The following is a 21,761-nucleotide window of genomic DNA, read 5'->3' as shown; positions in this document are numbered from 1 at the left end:
AAAATTAAGACTAACTTACATCTTAGATCAAAGGGGAAAGAGAAAACAAAATTAAAAAATTCCTAGAAAACAAACATAATGGAAAATACTACATATTACAATCTATGGGATACAGCAAAAGCATCATTCGAGAAAAACTAAGCACTTATATTAAGAAAAAATGAAAGAATAAAAATAAATGAACTAATCATCTAACTCAGGAAATGCGAAAACAAAAACATTTCCTGTAGGAAAATGAAAGGAATGAAATAAAACAGCTAAAAGCAGAAATGGAGTTAGAAAACAATACATTTTTAAAGAAAGAGAACTGAAATAAATTTTAAAAGCTGCTGTATTTGAAAATTATAATAAACCATTAGGTAATACACAAAAGATATGACAAGGAGGCAACTTCACAAACTGAAGGAAATTTTATATATATATATATACACACACACACACACACACGTATATATATATATATACACACACACACACACACACACACACGTATATATATATATATACACACACACACACACACACACACACACACACAGAACTGTACAACCCTATGCAAATAAGTTAAAAACCTTGATGAAATGGGTATCATTTTATAATGTCTCAAACATAATGTCCCAAAATTTACACCAGAAAAGAGGAAAATAGGCAATTTTCTAGAAAAACACAATTTACCAAAACTGACCCCAGAAAAAATAGAAAGCTCGCATAAACAAATTTCCACAGAAGAAATAAACAGGTTGCTGAAGTCTACCATACAACAAAAGATTCAAGCTCAGATAATTATACAAAGGAATTCTTTTCAACTTTTAAAACCAAATTATTCCAAGCCATTTAAAGTTTTAAGAACACAGAAAAAGGAAAACCTACAACTTTGTTTGTATAAAAAAAGTAGAATGATGACAGCAAAACATGAAGCCTGAACAAAAATCTACAGACCAATCTACTTACAAACAGAGATACAAACAACCTAAATAAAATATTAGACACAGACCACCAGCACTTTAAAGCCCAAGTTTGGTTTATTCCAACAATGCAAGTGTTTTCATATTAAAGAATCTATTAATATAATTTACCATAATAATCGATAAACAAAATTTATACGATCATCTCCAGAGATGCTAAAAAGCCTTTTGAGAAAATTCAACATAAACTTATAGTAAAAATTTCAATATAACAGAAACTAGGTTACATTCTTAACAAGGTAAAATGTGTATTCTGGTCCTAATGTCAGTAACTTAAGGAGAGGAACACTAGAGATACAGACTACAGTTAGGAACAAATTAAAAAATGCCCATTTAAACTACTACTTACCAGTATTAGAGATTTTAGTCAATACAATTAGACAACAGAAAATATATAAGAGGTATAAGAATTAGAAAAAGAGGGATAAAATTACCTCATTGTAGATGATATGACTGAAAAACTACTATATACAATAAAAGAATTAAGAAAGGTAGCAGGATTAAAAAGAAATATACAATAACCAACAGCCTTCACATATATAAAACCAACAAATGGAGGATACAATGGAACAAAGACCTCATTTACAACAGAAATAATAAAGATAAAATACTTATGAATACACACACCAGGAAGCATGTAAAGTGTAGATAAGGAGAACTTTATAACATTCCTTAAGGACATAAAACTAACTTGAAATAGGAGAATAAGTGGGGAAAGATATGACATTCTTGAATAGATTCAATGTTATAAAGAAGTCAATTTTCCCTCAATTCATTTAGAAATTTAATTGCTACCTCAATTTTTTAAACATAAGGTTTTATTTCTATAAATAGAAAGCTTATTTTAAAGCATACATAGAAAAAAAATTATGTAAAGATAGCCAAGAAAATTCAGAAAAACAAGAGAAAGAGAGGGATCAAGAATGAATCTAGAGGCCAGCCTGGTGGCACAGTGGTTAAGCGCGCATGTTCTGCTTTGGTGGCCAGGGGTGACCAGTGCGGACACAACACCGCCTGGGAAGCCATGCTGTGGTAGGCGTCCCAAATGTAAAATAGAGGAAGATGGGCAGGGATGTTAGGTCAAGGCCAGTCTTCCTCAGCAAAAAGAGGGGGATTGGCAGATGTTAGCTCAAGGCTAGTCTTCCTCAAAAAAAGGAATGAATCTAGATCTATAGAATATTGAAACATACCAAACAGCCTCAGAAATTAAAGTGTGGAATTGGCCCATGAATAGACAGGCGAATGGAAAAGAAATTACACAAACAGACCTGAATGCATACGGAAATTTAGTAAATGATAAAGGCAACATCACCAATCAACGGAAGTAATGCTTAACTTCTTAATAAATTGGGACAACCAGTCAACAATTTAGAAAAAAGATAAAGTTGGATGCATACTCCACAAAATACACTCTGATATACTCCCAAGAATCAACGGACGATTTAAATGTTAAAAAAAAGCTGGTAGAGGGCAATGAACAAAAATATTCAGAAATATTCAACCTCACCAAATACAGAAAGGCAAATAAAACCACAATAAAATAGCTGATATAACAAGATAAGGATACCTATCAGACTCACAAATATCACAAGTTTGACAACACACTGTGTTAGTGAGGCTGTAGGAAAATACGCGCTCTCATTTGTCACTGTAGGAGTTCAGTCCAGTAAGAGGAGATTCTGGTAATATCTACTAAAATTATAAATAAATTCCCATGTGAGCCAGCAATCCTATTTCTGGGAATCTATCCTACAGATACATCTGCACGAGACTAAAATAGCACATAAATCCTATGATACAGTTTGTAATACCGAAAGACTGAAAACCATCTGAGCCCAGGAACAGCATAAACTACGGTATATCCATAAATGGAATACAACAAAGCTGTGAGAAAAAGAACAAGGAATATTTCTATGATTTCCTATGATCAGATCTCCAGGATATATTGTTACGAAAAAAGCAAAGTGCAAAACAGTACATATAGTATGTTAACTTTTGGTAAGAAAGAAGAAGAAATAAGACTGTATGTTCATATTTCCTTGTACTGAACAAAAAATTTAAAAACTAGTAACAAATCATGACCCACAGGAGCTAGGTATAGGGGACACAGGGGGGATACAACTTCTCTGGGTGTACCTCTTTACATAGTTTTCATTTTTGAAAATGTATTAACTTCTCAAAAAAAATTTTAATTTAAAGAAAAAGTAACTCGAAGAACTGTGTGGATTCTTACCTGAGAAGGAACACTTTTTGGTGGCTCTATGCGTATAGAAGGATCCCACTCTCCTGGAGGTAGGACAGTTACTTGATCTAAAAATTCATCAATTCCAGATAAGAGGTCATTTCTGTCTTTTGCTTTATAAGCTACATCATGAAAAATCTAAAGAAAAAAACATAATGAGTAAAAGGATTTTAAAGTTGAAAGAAAATTCTACACATAGTAAATCCACTTTAGATACCATAAATAAGTCTCCAATAAAGATAATCACCTAAACTCTTATCCCAGGCAGGTCTCCATCCCACACTGGGTAACAAGTATAAAAAATAACCCACTATTTGTATTATCAGATGAATTAACAGTAACAAACAACAAAAGAAAATAGTGATGTGCTACGACAAATTAATTTTTAAAAAGAAAATTTTACATGGGAAATATTCAGTAATTCACCACAGAATAAAATAATACTGTAGTAAGTCATTCCCTTTCTATGATATTTTAATGTCATTTATCCTAAAGGAATAATCATGGCTATGCAAACAATTTTACTTAAATAATTAATTTATTTGATCACTTATATTTACTGAGTGCCTTCTACTTGCTAGGCACAATTCTAAGCACTGTGGATAGTGCAATGGACACAGATTAGGAAAGGTCCCTGTACTCAAGAATGTAGGAAAAAACAGTAAGACAAGTAATTACACAAACACGTATTGCAGGTAATAATAAATCCTCCGATAAAAATAAAGCAGTGTAAAGGAAGGAAAGCTGATGGGAAGAAGAGGGTGGCCAAGGAAGATCTCTTAGAGGACATAACACTGTAGGTGAAATCTGAATGAAATGAGGAAAAAAACATGCAAAGTGTGTGGGAGGGGTGGTGGTGGGGAGGTGGAAGGGTATTCAGACAAAGGGAACAGCAACTGTAAATGTCTAGAGGTAGAAACAAGCATAACACATGTAAGGAACAAAAGGAAAGTTGATGTGGCCAGAGCAAAATGAGGGAGAAGAGGTGAACAGTAGGAAGATACAGGTTTCAAGAAGTATACAGAGGCTAGATCAGGCAGACTTTATTCAGACAATGGTAAAGAGTTTAAATTTAAACATAAATATATAACAGGATGTCACTGACACACCAGGATCAAGGAAATGTGCATGTTATTCAAATCTGCATGTTACTGATAGTGTACAAGAAAATACTGTAAAACAAAGACCCATAAAATCCACTTTAATCGCCAAAGAAAAGAAGGTAAGAAAGTCTAAGCCAGAGTGGCAAAGGAGATGGAAAGGAGAGGGCAGATTAAATGCAACACACACTGAAGAGGTAAAATCAATAGAATCCGGTGACTAACTGGGTGAGACTGGACAGAAAAAGGGGGCCAGGTTCAGACAGGCAGGGTTTCAGATCCTTAGGGACAAATGGCAGAGATGTCTAGCTCCTAAATACAAAGCTCTCTCCCAAAGAGAGACTGATGTCCTGACCAATATAGGCCATGGTCAAAGATGAGGTCCGCAAAAAGAAGAGAGAAATTACAGAGAAAAAAGGGAAAAGAAGAAAAGACAAAGCCCTGAGGAAAACCAAAAGAAACAATATCCTGAAATCCACGATTGAGAAAATTTCAAAATTTCAAGAAGGTGGTCAATAATTTCAAATGTGGGGGAAAAAACCAGAAAGGTCTTGAGGACTTTAACAAAGGCAAATAGTTGAAGAAAGAATATGAGATAAAATAGTACAGACAAGTAAGGAAATATTTCTATGCTTCACATGAAAGAAAGGAGAAGTATGATTTAATATATATTATATGCTTCATAATCAGTGTCCACTTCAGAGGGTATTTAATTACCTCATCGGTCATGAGAGTGGCTATTGATCTTCCAATTTCATGGTATTGTGGCGCCTTGCCTGCTGGACCCAATAACAGAAACAAAAACCTAAAGAAACATTAAAAGACAAAGATTTAAAATAAAAAACATACACACAGAAATCTAGGTGATAGTAAAGAAATCATTCAAACGTAAACAGAAACAACACTCAGACCTCTTTCCCATCCCCTACACCAATCACTGGAAGAAAGATGGCAACTCCATTCAGAATAAAACAGACCACAAAACTAAGAAAGGCACATTCACAGTCAACTTTCTAGCAAGTTACTACTGCCCATCTTCCTCAGGGGAAAACAGTAATTAAGGAATTGAGTGTTTTACATTAAAAGTTCCATCATCTGTATCCTTTTGAATTTGAATAAATTTTTTCTGGTATGTACTGACAAAAAACTAAATTAATAAATAAAATGAGTATCAATCCCATTTAAGTACTTAAGTACAAACTTGTTTTGCCTAATAAAATAGTTGAAGTGTGGCCAGCCCCGTGGCCGAGTGGTTAGGTTCGCACGCTCTGCTTTGCTAGGCCCAGGCTTTCACCAGTTTGGACCCTGGGCGTGGACATGGCACCACTCATCAGGCCATGCTGAGGCAGCGTCCCACATAGCACAACCAGAAGGACCCACAACTAGAATATACAACATGTACTGGGAGCTTTGGGGAGAAGAAGAAGAAAAAAAGACGACTGGCAACAGATGTTAGCTCCGGTGTCAATCTTTAAAAAAAAAAAAAAAAATTGAAGAATATACACAAAAGATCCACAATCCTTCTATCTGGAATCTGGACAGACTCTAATGTGGTAAATAAGGAACTAATCCCTTTGGAAAGAAAGAGAATTTTTATTTATAACTCCAAATTTAACATCTAACCTCATATTATTTGATTTTTGATTTATTAATAGTGACTAAATAAAAAGTATTTAACTTCCTACTTAGTTATATCCTTATTAACACTACAGTAAAATATTAATATTCACACATTCAAACTGGAAATATTCATCTTCCTGCTTTATGAGAATTTAAATATTAATCTATGGAATTATTTTTCTCACTTAGCTTAATACTGCACCATTAATGCAACTCAGTAAAGCATACTAAAAATAGGTATATAAATTCTAATCAAGCTGTAATTAATTCTTCATATTTACTATTATAAAAACAAGAAAATATTTTGAAAATTATTCTCACTTACAATTAAGTTTAGTCAATAGTTAACGAACTCATTACCTTTTATAACACAACTTGATAACTATTCTTATAGATATTCCCCTGATTAATACCCCTATTCTAATTTTTACTTATAATGTATACTGAGCAGATTTTGCACAGGTCAAAATAAAGCATTGTTTTGTTTTGAAAAATAATTTAAGTCAGGCTTGACCTTCCCAAAAAAGTGGCGGAGAAGGATTCAATTCCATTCTTTCTGACTCCAGTGCTTGCTAGAAGCATAATGCATCTAAAATGACGAACTGTTTGTTAAACCAAAGCTCCTAAGATACTGAACTTCTTAAAAAGTTACAAATGCAAAGTAGTTTTTAAAAGGATGCTTGGGGGTTTTTTGTTCCAGAAAGAAAAATAACTCTTTTACGCTCTAATAGTCAAAGCATTTGGTGCAATGACAATACTAACAATTAAAATGATTTTTTATTACATAAAGCAATATGTTTATTCAGTGGACAAAAATGTTTAGATTATGGACATGCTGGGAGAATTTTAAATGGAACGAACTCTTTACCTCGTAGGAACAGGGACCTCAGTCAACCCTGAGAGGAGAACAGCAGGTGCCAGTCTCACAAACGCAATTATAGGTCTTTCCAAAAAGTCTACTTCTCCCACCAGAACATTGGACGCCTCGGCTCCCGATGGAATTTTTCTCATGAAATTCATATCAACCTATTGACAAATAAATAATACTTAAAAATAAAGTTTGCATGGTATTTATAAGACTATTTAGAAGGAAATAGGAAAGAAAAGATACTTTTAAGACTACTATTTGCTAATCAAAACTGGTGATCTAATGAACACCAAAATTCTCACAAATACAAAGAATGCAATAGACAAATATAAAAAAAAGCAAGCAAAACACATCTATCAAATAATATTCCCAACAGTTTTAACTATCAAAATCTTTACTATTTCAGAGATCTAAGTTATCAAACATACAAACTAGAGAAAATTTGCAATGAATATAGCACTATTCATTAAAAACTACTAAGGACAAAAATATAATTCACAAACTAACAATGGTTCATGAAATTATACACAGTGCTAAAAAACATTCTAATCTTAGAAATGAATTAGTCCCTTTATATTTTATATATATTTTTTATAAGTACTTGTTATTTTAAAGAACTCTGAGCATTCCCCAGTATTTTCATTAAGCAGAAAAAATTTTTATTTAAAACTAAAATAAATAGCCATTACTGGTACAGATATATGGTAGTGCCATATAATCAAATTTAGTTGTCTGTGTATAATTACAAAGAAAAGGTTACAAACATAGTATCAAGGTATGGGAACTTCTTCATTTATATGCAGTTTCACACAAGTCACTAAACAACCACTTACAGGGCTATCTATTAAAAATAAAACCAGCACTTACAGCGGGCCTCTTGAGTCCCACACCCAGTGTGCCACAACTACAGTGCCAGGAGGCAGACTCCTGCCCAACAGGAGACAAGGAGGTGTACACAAGGATAGGCCAAGTAAAAAAAAGTAAAACTGTGACAGAGGAACAAAAATAAACGGCATCTGCCATGTCTACAGGAGATCTATAATGTAAATTACATTAATTTACTCATTAACAAGAATAAGTTGCAATTGCACTACTGAACACTTTTCACTCATCTGAAATAAAGGAGCACCAGTAAAAATATGATCAAGTTAGGACAGAAGAATTAAAAGCACAGCAGCCTTTCTGTATAGTCAATGTCTTGTAGGCAACGCTGCTTCTAATTTTAGAGCATGAAGGTCAGCAAAGCTATAACGCAAATCATTTAAACTCCTTTTCTGCAAAATGTGATTTACAGACTTTGCATCATAAAATAAAAGGCTTAACAAAAATGAATCTTACTTGAAATAATCACATTTAATTAAAAGTCTGACATTGGATGCAAAAACATTAAAGTACTAAGAGTATCCCATAGCAAATTAACACCATCAAAAAATTACAATGGCCACATTAAATCAATTATTCAGAAGTAGTACTCAAAGGATGCTTTAAATTCGATTGCAATTTGATCTTGCAGGTTTTGGCCATGTTTTATAAGTTTTCTTTTTCTATTTTACCTAAATAATCATCCACCAAAATAAAAAAACCACAGTTGAGATAGGTGAGTTGTTTTTAAATCCATGCCTTTACCTACCCATGGGGAAGCACAAGTACGTTTCCCAGTGACATTGCAGAAACTAATGATACCATAAGACAGTAATTCTGGGATCGAATTACAGCTGAGAAAAGGCTGAATCACAACTGCTGTAAGATCATTCCCAGAACTAATCTTTCCACCTGTGGTAGCTCCAGAGCAAATGACTGTAATTCAAAGGTACCGAAGTTTCATGGTATCTACGGGTAGGTATAGGTGAAAGACCATATTATACACAGATTCTTTTGTCAGAATTCCTAAAACTAGTAAGATCTAAGTTATTCAGGTGCTCTGAGATTGTTACCTTTCTCATAATTTCTGATCTTAAATTAACATATCACAAGGATCACATGGCTTGTAAGCACCAGTCTATTAAAAAATTATTATAATCAATGTTAATGAAGTCACATCGCTAGCAATTTTCCCAGTTAAGAACGATTATGAAAATTTATAGTTAATGATAGAATTACCTTGCTGAAGTCAACAGTACTATTTTCTCTGCTTCCTCCACTTCCATTACCTTTAATTTCTCCACTTTTACTATTGTCCAAGTTTCCAGGTGCAGACTGTGGAGAGGCCAAAATACCTGTATTTAAGAACAAACAAATCCCAAATTACTAAGTAGAAAATTCACTTTGCAACCTAACTCTGCTCATATCCTGAAAGTGATAATTTATTAAAAGCAAATGTGCAAGGTAAAAAAAAGAAGTGCCAAGTGTTAGTACCATACCAGCAAAACTAGAATAACATTTTAAGCAATAACAAAGCTATAAATTTTAATATTTAAAATAATTGGAATTTACAAAAATGGTGGCCTTTTGCAAAAAGAAAAAAAGTGAGTAGGTGAGGAACCACAGAAGATGGAAGCCTTGAGTCTGATTACCACTACGAATGCTTAACTTAGGTAATACATTTTTGGTTCATCTAATACACACGTGAACTACAGAGCTTAATGATGCCTAACTACACTTAGCATGCTTACATCAGTAACAATATAAATTTTCTGATAAACCCTATGTGTAACTCAGAAAATTTAAAAGCTACATCAACTTAATGTAGGTTAAATTTACCATATCTTCCATAATTGTAATAGTTTCCTCAAGGATTTTCATTTCTCTTGGGTAGTATTTATGTGCTGCCTAATATTACTCCTAAGAAATACAACTTTAAAATACAATAGAAATGCTTTTACAACATAAATACAAAGACTAAGGGTTTTATAATCAAACAGATCTGTGTTGAAATAAACACTCTCAGCCACTATGTCACTATGTGACTTTCACTCACTCACTCAACCTCTAAGATTCAGACAATTATCTAAAATTAGTTTGTTTGGATTAGAAATGATAGATGTATGTTCTACAAAATGAGTTGTTTGGATTACAAATGGTAGATGTATGTCCAAGCATTAGTACACTCTTTTCAAGTGACATTCAACAGCAACATTTCAGAAGAATCAAATAACCTAAAAACACCCTGTAGCATGTGACCATCGTTACCACTATGAACTTTTACAAAAAGTTCAAATCTCAAAAATTTTAAAAGTACATAACCACAGATTTCTACCATTAAATGTATCTCATCTTTTCAAAACACTCAAGATTTTCTAGTTCAAGAATAGAAATCACTATGACCCAAAACACTGAGTATCAAAGGAGAAAAAGCACTAGGCTGAACAAGAGACTTTACATTTAGTTTGTGTCATTCATGATAATCTAGTGACCCAGAGAAACTGAATTAAACTGTTTGTGGTTAGATCCTATAAACTTTAAAGTTAATATTGGTAATTAAGTTCCAGAATTTTACGCACATCAGATATACGTGATGCATCTAAGGCAGCTCTCACTGTTGTAGAATACACTGTTGTAGAATATCACTAAGAACTGAAACTAAGTCATTTGGCTTTATTGCTTAAACTCAACGACAGAAGACCTTTGTGATACCCACTTCTCTGTTAAATACCTAAACTAGGATGTCACCGTGATCCAAAAATCTCAGTATGAAAAGCACACGCAATCTACTTAGCGATGTGCTCTCTGGAAGTGTTAATTCTGAAATAAAAACTATTTCAGAAAACTCAATTCATTTTTTACCATTTTAGCTTAGCACAGAAAAGTTAAGATTCCTCTTCTTTGACCTTTGTCCCTAAACTTCCAGAACAGAGTCCATTCCTTTATTAAAATATATACCAAAATGGAAAAAAGTTAACCAGTATTTTTCAGTGGCTTCCAACAACTCTCACACAAGAAAATGAGGAGTATTATTAAGGCCCTGGAGGTAACTGCAACTGAGCACCAATACAGATCCTCCTAACTACTACCTGTATTCCATCTGTAGATGCAGAATCCAAAGAACACCTATGCACCGTTTCCCAGGATAGTCCCAGCCACCAGATTTTGGGGAGAAGAATGGAGTAAGGAGAAGGCTATGGGAGAAAGTAAGGATATGGTAGGAATGGGAAGAAGAAATGATGTGGAACTCAACACTGACAAAGCTAGAAGATATGACCTGAAGTCACTTGGCTAACCTGGTCATCTTGGACCTATTAAAACTAGCACGCCAGGTACGTGTTAGAGTTTTCCACCATCATCTTCTCTATGCAGTCCTTCTCAACCTCAGCTAAGTTAAACCTGTTTTCTCAACCAGTCAAGGAAGTCTCCCTGCACCTATAATAAAGTCCTAGTGCTTAGAATTAAATAAGTTCCCCCAAATTAAAACTATCATTAGCACTGATAACTCAGAAAAAGAAAAAAACAAAAGTGAACATGTGTATATATAAAATACTGGGATTTAAAAACCATACTGTGGTAAATCTATAATTTTGCCCTCACATCTTTTTTTCTCAAAATAGCAAATCTAACTAGAGAAAGATAAATCAAAGATATCAGAGTTTTCTGTCATTGAAAGTTTCAAAGTAGATGTAGTTGGAGCACTGGTTCTCAACCTGGGAAGATTTTGTCCTCCAAGAGACATTTTCGGTTGTCACAACTGGGGAGTGCTACTGGCAGCTAGTGGACAGAGACCAGGGATGCTACTAAATATCCCATACTGCACAACATAGCCCCCTACAAGAAAGAAGTGTCCAGCCCAAAATGTCAGTAGTGCCAAGGCTCAGAAACACTGAGAATACAGTTACAAACACTAAAAAATGAGTTCACGTCTTTTACATAGAATTATTCTCCAAAAAATAACTAATGGGAAACACTAGTTTCTTTTTTACTATGGGTATGGACAAATCATGACCCAATGACACAAAAATCTATGACACTACCCTCTCAAAAATGATGCTGAGGCCACTTTCTTCCACTAACATAACATCAGACTTCAAGGAAACTCAACTAGAGCTTCTAGGTGCTTTAAGCACCAAAAGTCACTAAACAGGGAATAATATATAGCTGTCCCTATTATTTTAATTACATACCTTCTATAGATACCTTCTTAAACAATAATTATGAGCTTTTTCTTGTCTTTAGAAATTCCTTCTCTTTCCTCCATTCTAATTTCTTTTCTTCAGAAAGGCTGATAACTCTCATGGCATTCTTACCGCAGAGGGGAGAAAACAAACTTAACTGTGTTCCTCAATTCTCAGTTAATTGCTCCTTTTATCCCCTTAACAACAGGGCCTAACAAGCCATTGTGAATCCATATTTAGTCACTTATTATTAATAACATAGAAGCTGGTAAAATAAGAAATGTTCAGTGTTACTGACAAATATAGGTAAAACAAATGGAAGGAAGTAACTTTAAAATCACTTTTGTTTGAGGAAAAACAGTAAATCTTGCCGGTTCTTTTCAATTAAAATGAGTGTTGATTACTTCTGAGTAATTATTTCGAGGTATTTTTTTCTCCTTTTTGTTCAGTTACCTCATTATTATACTATTTTTTCATGAAGTAATAAAATTTACAACGAAATACTAGCCTATGGATTGTCATAGGTAGATCTGAGTTCAATTCCTTGGTCTGGTCATTCACAGTACAATCTTAACATCTCTGAGTTTTCTTCATTTGTAAAAATACGGATAATACGAACCTCATCAAATTGTTAGAAGAATTAGAAATATGATATTTGAAAAGCACATATTACTGTGTGTGGAACAAACTATAAAACAATGGTAGCTGTAACTCTGATCATAATGTTACAATGATCTAGCTACAAAATTTCCATTTTTCACTTCTAAAAGTATATCCTTTTTGGCAACTATAATGCACTTTGATGGATGTACTTGTAAGTTTGGGTGAAGCCAATAAAGGAGGGAGCAGGCTGTCACATGGCGGGAGGAGGACCAGGGTCTTCAGTCAGGTGGCTTAGGCTGCCACTTACTACTTGTATGATCCAGTGGAAGTTACCTAATTTTTCGGAGTCTCAGTTTCTGAAAATGGGTGTATCTATTCAACTTTCACAATACATATTCAATAGGCTAATTTAGTAACTGTAAACTACCACTGAAGTGTTAGATTTTATCAGTATTATGGAGAAATGTGATAATACTTAATGTGATTAAAACCACTAGTTAGCATTTATATACGTCACATTGATACTTAGCCGTCAGTAAAAAAGTCATTAAAGAATACTTCTTTATATGAATTGGGTGGAAAGATACACATGTATAAATGTACATACAACTAATATATAAGAGCCAAAACTGTCATACTATATAACCCTTAAACAAGTTACCCACCTTTTATCCACTAAGAAATAACTTTTCTAATTCACATACAAAAATATATCCTAGCCACAACTATAGAAACTCTGGTTCTGAAAATTTCAAGGTGAATTTGGATTAAAGATAGATACGGCATTAAATAAAGGACAACCAAAGTCTATTCGAAATATAATACTAGTCTTGAAATAAGGACAATTCCAGGCAGTCACTAGAGAACTTCAATCTTCTCAGAGACAAAATGAGAAAAAGAACACTCAATTCTATTTTTGTTAGGAAGTTGAAACCTACTGTACTCTTTGGACACAGCAAATAACCAACAAAAGGTACATCATCTCATTATAATTTATGTACAATATGTGTTCATTTGCCCTATGAATGAAATGCACAAGAAGCCATCATTTTTAAAAAATCATGGCAAATTAAAAGATTACTTATAAAAATTTCTACTTTTTTTGAACCATTCAAATGCCCTGACCTGTAAAATCTCAGTAAAAATTTTTGAAAGGGCTTAAATTATGTGTACTCTTCTTTGTAGTCTTCATAACTTAAAGTTTTTAAAAATTCTATCCCCTTCTATAATATACTATAAAGAAAAAAAAACATGCAGAAGTCAAAATAAATTATAAGCATTATCTACATATGCTGCTAAAGCTCTGTGCTGAAAGGCATTCCAAGTGCAAGTGATCCAGAGGCAGAAAGCACCACACATGGAGGATTTTGGATAGTTGCCTGGAGTTATGTCAACATTTTCCTCATTCTTCTGCTCCTGGCCTTTCAGTGCTTCTAAGTCTTCCTCAGGCGGATGAATTACTACTGTGGGAATATCATCACTGGCAGGTGAAACCAGCAGTTCTGGGGCCTGAAGCTGACTCTGTTGGGAACTTCTGAAGGTCAGGCGACTGATGCTAGGGCTGGAAGGAGGACTGTTTTGAGGGGTGGGTACTGGGGTTGTACACCTTGAGCCTGCAGGGGTTCCAGCTCTTGAAGAAGGAAGAAGATGACTGAGAAGAAGAGATAAAGGCGATTCTCCTCTCAATGAAAGGTTTGAGGCAGAGAGACCTGTTCGCAAAGAGTGGCGGGAGGCTGAAAGGCCTTCCCCTGAGATAAAACAAATAAATGGAAAACAATGAAGTTCACTGCAGAAGGCAAAAAGAGACACAAAAAATCAATTTACATTGTAAATTGCAAGCTTAAAGGCTCAAAATTCAAATTCATGCTGTCAAGGTTAGCATGGCAATCAGATTTTCAAATGTTAGAAAGTCATTGAAAAGTTGCTTAAACTGTAATTAGTTTCTGGAAGGTATATCAAAAAAAACAAAATAAAAAGTAAAATACAATGTTAACGACAGACGGTGGGGGACAAATTCTGTTAGTAATTAGAATGCCCAATAGTGAGGATTTTTAAAAAAAGAACAATATCAATACAAAGTTGCTCTTTAATAAATGATAAATTGCAAATGAGAAATAATACCAAAATAATCTAAGAAATAGAACCCAATATAAAACATAGCAGTATTGAAAGCTTATTTAGCATATTTTTCCTACATTATACCAAACCACTACAGATAATTATCTCTCACAAGAAAAGTCCACATTAACATGATCTAATAATTCCTAACCTAAAATCGGTATCAAATCTCTATAACATTAAGTCAATAGGGCATCACCTACTGGCAGTGCTCTCAAGTCAAACTTAAAAACCTAAGACAAGTTATAAGAAGATTTTTTAAAAAGAGAAATGTAATGTCAATTTTAAAGGATACATATTCTTGAGCTCTCTAAAGATATTAATAAATATCCTAAAATATGCCTCCATTTCTAATACAGCAGATATATTTAAACAAATACAATCTTTAATTCAACTAGATAAGAATAAAGCATTTCTCATCAATAGCAATAACAAAGTAAGTCTAGAATATTTCAAAAGGTCATGTATACTTATACTTCAAACACCTTAGATGTAGCTTAATGGAGTAACATTGTTTTTTAGGAAAAACATCAAATTTAACAGTCAATCTCATATGATCTAAGTCGAAGTAATCAAAGCTACATGCTCAAGAGATTCCAGAAACATTAAAAACGAAGATTGACCTCTAATCTCTAAACAACCATCATTTAGTTAAAAAATAAGCTTCATGCAGAAAAACTGTTAAATTACTATAATACAACAAAATAACAGAATGCCCACGCTAAAATGGCATTTAAAAGAAAATAGCCATTGTTTTATGATTGAAAGGAACTAAATGATAATTGGAGAATAATCAGGAACCACTGCATGTGACGAATAAAGATTTAATAGGGTCTCTCGGGGTAAATGAACCCATTTAACTAAAGTAAAGAATATACATGACAGATGAAAAGAGAAGTAAAATGTGATATAAATGACTTGCTTTTAAATTGAACTTAGGTCTATAAGAGATTTCTTTTATTCTTAAGGTTCTTGAAATATACCAAGACATAATTTTAAACATAAAGGCATAAATTTTAAAGATTAAAAAGAGTTTTAACGGTCACATGCTCAGAAGAAATGGACTTAAGTATCTTACACTGAGCTGCAAAAGACTATTAGAGTTAACTTTAGATATATTAAACCCTATCACCTATGGCTATTTGCCTGTAGAACACTTAAAAGCCATGCTATTATTTCAGGGACAGAAAAGCTGAATGACACTGTGACCCATCCTCCACGTTTCTTCACATTAATCCTCATAAGCCTTGGGTAGTGGTAATAGCTAGAGGCAACAGTGATCTTCATAAGCAACTCCAATCTTTTGCACTTGGGTTTTCCAGAGTCACTGTCATCAGAGCTCTTTAGGGGCCAAAAGAGAACCCCAATGATGCATTCCTCTACTTTAGAAAGAGGAAAGGCAAAACTCCAAGTGTGCCAGCCTTAAGACAGTGAGAGAAGTAAATGGCTAGAAAAACCCTGTCTCCCCATGTCCCACATAACCCACCGCTAGACCGAGAATGAGTGGAGAGCTGGAATATGTATGTCATTCTTAATAGCTTGGAAGACATCAACTAGGTCATCCTTAGCATAAATAGGAACAATCATAAAAACCTTTCACAAACTGTATAAATAAAGGGCTGTGTAATCAGCAAACCAACCAGCAAACACTTGTTAATGCCCAGCAAATAAAGTGCATTTGAGACAAAAAAAAAAACCAGGAAAAATCTAATACAGATAATAAAAGTTCAAACCCAAGTTTCAGAACTTTAAAAAGATTAAACTGAATTTACAGATGATAATTTATGCCTCTTTAATCAATTCTATAAAAATTCTTAAACAAAAACAAAAAAGCAGGAAGGAAAAAGAATTAGGGTTAGGTATAGTGATAGTGTTTAAATATTACAATAGTTAAATGTGCCATTTCAACAGAGTGAATGCTTAATTTTTTCATCGAAATGATTTCTATAGATAATTCTGTCATGTTGTAAAGACATTTTAGATTTTTGTGTGAAGAAGATTAGCCCTGAGCTAACATCTGTTGGCCAATCTTCCTCTTTCTGCTTGAGGAAGACTGTCGCTGAGCTAACACCTGTGCCAATCTTCTGCTATTTTATATGGGATGCCAGCATTGACGAGCGGTGCTGGGTCCGTGCCTGGGATCCAAACTTGCGAACCTCAGGCTGCTGAAGCATAGTGTGTGAACTTAATCACTACGTGACTGGGCCAGCCCCTAGAAATATTTTTAAATGCACAAATAACACTATTATTTGAAAAAAAAGAATAAAAAAGATGATAAAATGACCTATGTAATTATCTGGAAAAAATACCTTTCTTTCCCCAAATGCTAATTGTAACACACTGGAATGCTGTTAAGAGTAGAAGTGTTAGCAAAAATTGGATGCCATAACTTATCTCACCATTCCTTTCAAGCAAGTGAGGGTCAGAATGTTTCTTGCCTATATCTGCAAAAGATCGAACAAGGGGAATCCGACTGGTGAATCTTTTCTCATTCTGATGATGATGTCTCTTCAGAAGAGCTTCTCTGACATTCTCTCTTATGGACTCATCCAACTGGCCAGAGGCTATCATGTTGTCCAACACCATATCTATTCAAAGGAAAAAAATACATCAGTCGTTTTTATTAAATAAACTAATACTTGGATAACTATAACACAGGATAATCTCTAAGTGAAATCTTCCCCCAAAAATAAGATATTTAAATAGCTCTAGAAAGTACTTCTAATATTGAACAAGGTATGCATAAATGTAAACATTATCCAACAAAAATGAACAAATTACAGAGAGATTCTTATTTTAATAAATATCATTATTTATAAAGAGGCTACCATTATACACTAATAGCCTTCCTGTAGTTGAATGTGCTTTCCTGATATGGATGCAACAAATTCTACTAAACTGAATATTCAATAATATTAGCTTTCTAAGAATTTTATTTCTAAGTATTTTATTGCTTCACCTTATATTTTTCGCTAAAACTGTAGATGAGTATCTGGACTCATTCATTCAGTCATTCACTATTTACTGAGTACCTACTATGTGTTGGGAATACAGCAGTCAAGTAGGCAGATCAGTTTCTGCTCTCACCCTTCCAGAGGCAGAAAAACCAATGAGCAAATGAATAGATAAAATATCATGAAGTAGTAAGTTCTAGGAAGATCAATATATCAGGCTGTGAGGTGGGTGTGGGGAATTGGGAGATGGGTGGCAATGCCATTTTATAGATTATTGTGGTGACAGTAATATTGTTAATTTATAAAGTATATATAAATATTTTTAAACAGTGTTACGAACTTGAGATAAGAGTCAAGCTTTCAAACCTATGATAAGATTACTCTGAAAGAAAACTGGAAGGGATCAATTTAGCAGGTAAACTATAACATTAACACAAAGACTACAGGCTACCATAAAAGTGAATGGCAGATTATATAACATTTACTAAAATGTTACATTGTATTATGTGATAACCGCATAGCCAAAGACTCAAATGTCCAAATTCAATATTCCTAACCCCAACTCAATTTTTCAGTCATTTGTATAAGACAAGAAAGTAAAGACTTTGATAATCTGAAGATCTGCAGCTCCTAGTCAAATCAAACAATCTGGAAATATCAAAGTATTTCTAACCCAAAAAATTCTAATTTATGCTTCTCTTGGAGATCAAATACTATAGATTTTTGGGTTTTCCATGGGAGCAACCTATAATGGTAGTCACACTATCAAATTCATTACCAGTGAACCTGATTTTAGTTTTGAGCAATTTTAGTCAATGCTAAATAGCTTTACCATAGCTGTCTTTTTCCACTTTCTACCTCCACATTATCCTTCAGGTTTCCCTCTCTTTCATTTCCATTGCTACTTCCTACCACAGTTCAGGTCACCATCATTTCTTGCTTAGACTATCCTAAGAGAGTAAGTGGCCTACTTGCTTCTAACCTCTTCTTAATCCAAAGCTACCCTACATATTCTTGCCAGAATGATCTTCCCAACACATATGTAGATCACACTACCCTCCAACTTAAAAATCACTGAGAGCCAAAATGCCTACCAATAAAATCCAATTTCTTAACCCAGTAACTCAAGGCTAGTCACAATCCATCTCTAATTTATTTTCCCAACATATCTCCTGCTACTATTTAAGAAATCTGTATACTCACATGGAACTGACTTTCCTGAGATTCATACCTGTCTATACCTTCTAGACTTTTTTCCTTCTCCTCCTCCTTCTTAGAATACTTTCTTTTCTCTTGTACCATCTGCTCCTTGTTCCCATGTGTTCAAATTCTATGAATAAGTTGTACAGTTAATATGTTCTGTGGATCTTCCCCAGATACCTTGGTCTAAAAAATGAAGAAACAAAAAGCTCTTTCCTCTGCGTGTCCAGAGAACAGACTCCACATCTTGCTTATGGCACTAATCATTTTCTCCTTGATACTGTAATGTCTGTCTAATTTAATCTTCTAGACTCCAAACGTATCAAAGACAAAAAGTGTTATTTATATGTCCACTCTCATATTGCCCTGAACAGAATGGACGTTCAACCATTACTTGTTAAATCAGTGGTCTAAAATCCCACTTTATTTCCTTATTTAAGTATCTCTAATTTCAGTACAACTTAAATATAAAAAAGTCTATTTGCTATAACCTGCTATTTCATCTAGAGTGCTTGCTCTCATATCCAGCATGACTGTTCCATTTAGGATGCAACTTCTTAGTTCAAAAAGACTGTGCAAAGAGAGAGTTGCCACATAAGGTTTACTCCATCTGTCACCACCATCTTCAACATCCTCTTCAAATTTCAGCCATCTGAAACATATAATATATAAAAATATTTTAGAAATAATGACAAATTCATCTAATAATACAATACATATAAACTTGTTCTTTTAAAGAGAAACAAAGATCACCACCAACAAAACAAAATTTGGCCACAAACACCTTTTTACAAACTAGGCTAATGGTCTGTAATATCTTTAGTCAGAAGTCACCTTCATAGTTCCTCTTTCTATTCCAGCTATCACAATAAGTCTACAAAAACAAACTTTGGAACTTCGTAGTTTCCACTTCTAATCCTATTTTAAACATAAAATATGCAAGATTTTGACTTTTTAAATTTGTTTCTGTAATTAAAGACATTAAAATCTAGGATAACACAATTCCTTTTGCGTTATATTAAAGAAGTAAAGATTATTTAAGGAAACAAATTTGAGAATAAAGAGAAAAACTAAAGATAATTTCCAGACATGCACGAGGAAATTCTCTGCTCATCGTTTTAAAGCACAAAATCAACTTTATAGTCTCATTACAAAAAGAAAGCAAGTAAAGCCAAATAAACACTGAGACTCAGTATTATTACCTGGCAGTTTCTTTCCATTCATATTCTTCTCCATCTCTATAACACAGTTCATCCATTTCAGTGAAGAGATCATGGGGAATGTGCTCTTCATCATCATCTTCGGTACCAAGGATGAACTGAACTCTCTGGGATGGTGTGTCTTGACAAAATAAAAAATTTAAATGCACTCAAAATTCTCCTCAATTCATTCAAAGATAAATTCACAGTTTTGAAAGTGAAATGCTTTTGTTATAAAGATATTCCATCAAGACTTTTATTATTCAAAGACTGTACTTCTGGAAGGAAACAAGGACAAACAATCCAGAAAAAAAAGGATAGCACAGAAAGATCACCTCCACAGACAAAAAAGAAAAATTGTATGTTGAAAATAAACAAGTCAAACTAATCTCATAACTAAGTGACATAAAAACAAACAAAAACAGGCAACATCCAAAAACATGGAACACTATGCTCAGACAAGCAATTTCTCTCACTAAAAAATATATGAAAATGTCAGCTAAAATAGAACATTTACAAATACATAATTAATAGGTAGCTAACTCCAAGAGTGAAAAAAGAAAATTCCCAAGTTCCAAAAAATGACAAGGAAACTCAAAGCTAGGGGTATACAGAATCTGATGTTTCCTACTATCATGGAGAGGTAAAACTCTGTCAGCTGAGGTCAGGGAGGTAGAACAAGTCACTGTAAAGATCAGATACCCTACTCGTGGCGTCTGAATTTAAACTATCTATGTGGTGCATGATCCCCAAACATGGAAATTAACATAAATTCTACTCCAGGACAGTTGAAAGCCTAGGGTCCCCAGATAAACACAAAAACAAACAACTATAAGCATCAATTAAAAACGAAATCAAATTCTGTTGAATCTAAGAGAGAAGGTCAAACCCAAAATTTACACCTAAGTAAACAAACCTCCAGGCGCTTGCAGATGCAACGAACAGGGATATTAGAACAAGTTAAAGAGTAGGTTAGAAGGAATTATTAAAGAAGACAGATCTGAGGAAATTAGACAGAATGCATCAATGACAGATAAGAAGACAGAAAACATAAAAGATCAGAAGAAGAAAACCGAACAGGAAAAACTCCAGAAAGAGGAAATAAAAAGAATGGGGGGGAGAGGCAATATAAAAATATATCTGAAAATTTTCCAGTGTGTATAGCACATGGGTCTTCATATTGAAGGAATACCTGACACCTAAGCAGGACAAACAAGGACATACCATGAGTAAATTTCCTAATGTTTTGAACCTTCCAACATTTAGGTCTTGCACATCTCTTTTGTCAGATTTATTCCCAAGTAATATTTTTGGTGCTACCGTAAGTGGTTTTTATTTCAATTTCTGATCATTCATTGCTAGTATACAGAAATGTATAGAAATATAATTGATTTTGTATCCTGAAACCTTGTTAAACTCACTGAGTTCTGTAGTTTTGTAGATCGCTTAGGATTTGCTATATATATGATCCTATATCTGTGAATAAAGACAATTTTGCAACTTCTGCAATCTGTATGCTTTTAATGTCTTTCTTGTCTTATTACACTGGCTAGGTACTCCACTATACGGATGAATTGCTATACTATAAATAATTTTCCTCTAAGCATGCTTTAGCAGCATCTAAGAACGTTCAGTATGTAGGTGGCCCTCACTTTGCACAGTACCATGCTAAATGAAACCTTTGCATATTAGAAGTGTGTCCTTACTTCGCAAGATTTTATCTCAGTTACTGCTTATACTATGATTTTATTTTTATGAGTTCAAAATATTTCTTAATTTCTGCTATGATTGCTTCTTTAACCTGTGGGTTATTGAGAAGCATCTTGTTTAATATGCAAATATCTGGGGAT

The 21,761-nt window shown here is 33.8% G+C and overlaps 1 protein-coding gene across 20 annotated transcripts in view; it reads right to left on the bottom strand.

Moving 5' to 3' along the window:
- Positions 1-21,761, bottom strand: part of SLC4A7 (solute carrier family 4 member 7) — a 100,838-nt gene that overhangs the window by 34,042 nt on the left and 45,035 nt on the right. For 7 of the 20 annotated variants that reach the window (XM_070492778.1, XM_070492786.1, XM_070492785.1 and 4 more), the window contains exons 4-10: positions 19,915-20,053; positions 19,204-19,364; positions 16,958-17,146; positions 8,896-9,011; positions 6,796-6,953; positions 5,025-5,112; positions 3,199-3,345 (exon numbers count right to left, since the gene is read on the bottom strand). In XM_070492778.1, the coding sequence (XP_070348879.1) occupies positions 3,199-3,345; positions 5,025-5,112; positions 6,796-6,953; positions 8,896-9,011; positions 16,958-17,146; positions 19,204-19,364; positions 19,915-20,053 (998 nt within the window). Of the gene's footprint in view, positions 1-3,198; positions 3,346-5,024; positions 5,113-6,795; positions 6,954-8,895; positions 9,012-13,819; positions 14,189-16,957; positions 17,147-19,203; positions 19,365-19,914; positions 20,054-21,761 lie in introns of all 20 variants that reach the window. The other 13 variants (XM_044755254.2, XM_044755253.2, XM_044755255.2 and 10 more) reach the window with 3 other exon arrangements.

This window comes from Equus asinus, chromosome 21 (genome assembly GCF_041296235.1).
Source record: "Equus asinus isolate D_3611 breed Donkey chromosome 21, EquAss-T2T_v2, whole genome shotgun sequence".
NCBI lineage: Eukaryota > Metazoa > Chordata > Mammalia > Perissodactyla > Equidae > Equus > Equus asinus.
The sequence above is the reverse complement of the archived record's forward strand: the minus strand, read 5'-3'. Positions and strand labels throughout refer to the sequence as shown.